General features: G+C 36.6%; 1 protein-coding gene across 1 annotated transcript; it reads right to left on the bottom strand.

Moving 5' to 3' along the window:
• Positions 1–984: 984 nt before the first annotated feature.
• Positions 985–3,468, bottom strand: LOC136070733 (uncharacterized). The gene is made up of 5 exons (XM_065781071.1): positions 3,406–3,468; positions 2,609–2,613; positions 1,873–2,509; positions 1,515–1,821; positions 985–1,466 (listed from the first exon to the last, which is right to left on the bottom strand). The coding sequence occupies exons 1-5, from the start codon at positions 3,466–3,468 to the stop codon at positions 985–987; spliced, it is 1,494 nt and encodes a 497-aa protein (XP_065637143.1).
• Between the last annotated feature and the right edge of the window lie 838 nt (positions 3,469–4,306).

Below are 4,306 nucleotides of genomic sequence, written 5' to 3'. Positions count from 1 at the left end.
TGAATTTCCAGGGATATGTTGTGTCCCTCCGAAGGTGGAATGAAACCCTGATTGTTCTTTTGCATCCCAAATTTTCTTAAGAGCACCTCATGTCATAGATTCTTAGGCTCGCTAGAAGATCCCTACAGCTTTTAAGAAACTAAGCTTTCATTTCAAAATTTCTTAAAAAGGTATATCAAACAGAAGTGATACAAACAACTTCCAATAATATTAGAGACAATAGTATTCACTTTTACAAATCATAGTCTTCAAATGTCAAGAAAGAGAAACAGAGATAAAGAAAGAGAATAGGCAAAAATACATGGTAAATCTTGTGTGATGAAGACTTCATTGCATACTTCGTCAATAGATCCAACCAAAATGCACTTGCACTAATGCAGCAAAGCTAAATAGAAAATAATTAGATTAACACTAATAAAAATATTGCCACAATGCATAAGATATATATTTAGCACTATAAATGAACTGAGCCTTTTATGAACAACTCGGGCTCACTACAAGAAATCTAGGTTTAGGTGGCTTTTTATAGTGACGGTTTCAAATCCGTCACTATAAGTGGTATACAGTGACGTTTTTGACTAGTGCTGCTAAAGAGTGAGCTCTTTGTGACATTTTAAAAAAAAACGTCACTATAACCCAGAACAATAGCGGTTTTTAAAAAAATGCTACAACAAGTACATTTTCAGTGGCATTTTTCTGGCTTTTAGCGACGTTTTAGAAAACGTCGTTATAGTTATTAAAGAAGACTTTATCGCTACCCACAAATAAAGAAGAAAAATTCTATAGCGATGTTTTGAAAACATCGCTATATGCAACAATCTTTATTCCTCCCCCCCCCCCCCTTTCCCCCCCCCCCCCCCCCCACCTGCTTGCTCCGGCCTAACAATCCACTCTAACACAATTATCAACATCACAATATTTTGGAAGTGATTTCCCTTTAGCTTTAGTTTTGACCATTGATTGGTTGTGAGGCTTTATTAGCACTCATTGGTCATTCACATTCCTCTTCTTTTCCAGTTTCACTTTCTCAGTAGCAGTGGTAGTTACCGTTGGTTCCTTGGCTTTCACAAACTTCATTTCCTTGGACATATTGGCAATCAAACTGCTTTCTCTGGTGTATCCCAATTTGCTTTTGTCAGAGAAAGGTTTTTGATGAGCAAGTACTTCATCAAGCTTCTTAGAGGAAACTCGCTTTACTTTAACATTGGTTTGAATCACCTCAAGCTCAAGAAATTTGATCTTTGAATAAGCTTCATTTAACTCTTCATTCAGTGTCTTCATTTCACATTTGGTCTCCTTGTATTGCACTAGAAGACTTCTATAATCTTCTTCTGCTCTCTTCATCTTTTTAATGGCTGCCTTATCGAATTTTGCATATTCACCGGTTTTCTCAAGGAGGGAATTGTAGGTCTCTTGTAGTCCCACTGTTCCTTCATCTTCCTCATCATCAGATTCCTCTACTATCCCTATTGACTCCAATTCAGTGTGCTCACCAAGCTATTCCACTAGCACACTCAAATCATCTGAAAATTCTATGGGAGCAATGGTCATGAATGCAGAGAAATTTCCCTCTCCATTAAAGCTTTCATCTGAATCTAAATTAGAGGAGTTTGAATCACTAAGAGTAGTGGCATACACCTTGCCCTTCCCTTTTAAATAATTGGGACACTCTCTCTTGAGATGTCCATGTCCGTTGCATTCAAAGCATATGATTCCTTGAGAGGATTGAGACTCCTTCCCATCTTTCCTCTTGAAATCCTTTTTCTCCTTTCCGAAATTTTGGAATTTTCCCTTCTCAGCAAACTTTCCATTCTTCTTGAACTTTAAGAACTTTCAAAAATTCTTCACAAGATATGCCACATCTTTATCAACCTTATCCTCATCCAATGAGTCGTGAGCATCTACCCTCTCATTAGTTGTCTTAAGAGTAAGGGATTTGCTCTTCCTTTGTAATGGCAACGACAGCTCATATGTTTGAAGTGAGCCAATTAGTTCTTGAACTTTGATATCATCAAGATCCTTGCTCTCTTCAATTGCTGTAACCTTTGCACGGAAGCTTTCTGGCAATGATCGAAGGATTTTCCTCACTATCTTTGAGTCCTCCATCTTTTCACTAAAATTGAACTTACCAATAACCACTTCAATCAGCTTGCTATAGAATGAGTCGAATGACTCGTCTTCACTTATTTTCAGCTCTTTAAATTGAGTGGTTAGCATCTGCAACTTAGTATCATTCACCTTCTTCGTGCCTTCATAGGTAGTCTCTAATATCTCCCACGCTTCCTTGGCAAATGTTATATGAGAAATCCTGTGAAACTCATCTGGAGAAACACCAAATAGAATAGCATTTAGTGCTTTGCTATTTGTATTTGGTGCCGCAAGAGCCGCCTTATCCCATGTGGATTTAGTAGCCTCCAACCTACTCCATCTTACATCTACCGCATCCCAAACAGTTTCAACAATTGAACATAGGAATGCCCTCTTCCGAACTTTCCAAAAGACATAGTTGCTACCATCAAATTATGGTGGAGCATTTAACGATTGAGATTGATCCATCTCAAATGGGGTTAAGGATCGCCCTTAGGTAACTAAACCACAACAAGTGTACCCGCTCTGATATCAATTGAATACTTGAAAATGTGTTAAAACATAAAAGCTGTTTAGACCCCCAAATTAAAATTACGGCTCGATTGATTTTACTTTAACTTAATACTAAGTGCAGAATAGAGTAAATGTGAGGATAAACAAACAAACTACTTTAACCTATAATCATAATAACACAGCAGTAAAATGAAAGGAAAAAGAGTAAGGAAAAAGAATGCAAATACAAGACAACACGCCGATGTGTTGTCGAAGAGGAAACCGAAAAACTCGACGAAAAACCTCTCTACCGCCCTCCAAGTGGTAATCGATCTACTAGACAATTAGTTGAGATACATGGGTTAGCAAGAGACTTTCCAAGCCTAATCTACCCAATGCACCTAAGCCCTTCAAGCTCCTACTCGAACAGAGCTTCTTGAAACCATGTTTTGTCTAGCTCTCCGGATCCCGAAATACGCCCGATTGCATCTGCCAAAGCCTGACTTCTTCCAATGCTTCTCAGTAGCACCAAAACCTTACTTGACACTCTGAAAGAGTGTGATAAGTGTTTGGGCTATCAACTTCTCAATGGTATGGAAATGGAGAGGTAGGAGTTGAGGAAAATTCATAAGCAATTGTGTAGAGAATTATGGGTATAACAATCTCTAACTCTCAAGGTTTATGACTAGGGTTTTCTCTTTGAAGCACTCATCAACATACATGGGGTAATGTGGATATATACAGTGTAGGTACAGAAAGTGTGTATCAGATAGGACAGTCTAGCAAAAAAGAATGTTTCACGAGTATCTCGCGGGAAGGTCTTACCTGTGAACTACTCACAAAACACAACTGTCTCCATCCTGTCTTGACTTTTTGCATTCCAGTCATGTGCAAGGCACATGCTTCACTTCGCGGGATGCTTAGTCACGAGATACCGGTGAAAACACTTCAGTCTTCAATTTGCCTTGAGTCTTCACACTCTTTCTCTCTCACAGAACCCTTACAATGAAATCCCATATTAAATATAGGGTACAAAAGATTGAACATAATTACAATCAAATTTAGCACGGAATTAAAGCCAACAAAACACTTAGTTGTAAATTACAACTTTACAGTGTTTGTTTTATTATTGCATAAATTTAAATTATGAGTGAAACTTTCTTCTTAAATTTTTTTTCATTCTTTTAAAACATATAAAAAACATATCTGATTTTCCTGTTATCAAAAACTATTTTTTAGTTCTTAAACAAAAAATTTGATATTTTTCAAATCAAAAAACTTTATTTCATGTGATAAACACAGATTTGAATTTTCTATCTCCAAAAACCACCTTTTTCTATATCCTACAAAATAGATCTGGTATTTTGACAAATCAAAATCAAATATTTTTGCCAACCAAAATAGATTTGATTCTTTTTCAAAAGAAGAGATTTCATTTATTGATAAACTTATGTGATTTAGTTTTGTTCTCACATGTTTAACATATCATTCATGACATGCATAAAAATGGTACATAGGTCACAAGAGTCTAGAAAACCAGACTTTGTCTGAGCAGAATAAGTGCCTAACACCTTCCCATTTCGTAACCTAGCCTCTAGATTTAGGTCTTTGGATAAGTAGATCTAGCCTTGTCTTTATTTTATTTTGGGTAGAACGTAACTAGGAAAAAAAGTCATATAATTATTTGGTAGTTTGTAACTAGGACCCAAAACCATGTAATTTTTCA

The sequence above is a fragment of the Quercus suber genome, unplaced genomic scaffold, assembly GCF_002906115.3.
Source record: "Quercus suber isolate HL8 unplaced genomic scaffold, Cork oak 2.0 scaffold_256, whole genome shotgun sequence".
NCBI lineage: Eukaryota > Viridiplantae > Streptophyta > Magnoliopsida > Fagales > Fagaceae > Quercus > Quercus suber.
Note: the sequence above shows the minus strand (reverse complement) of the source record. Positions and strands in the feature narration are given on the sequence as shown.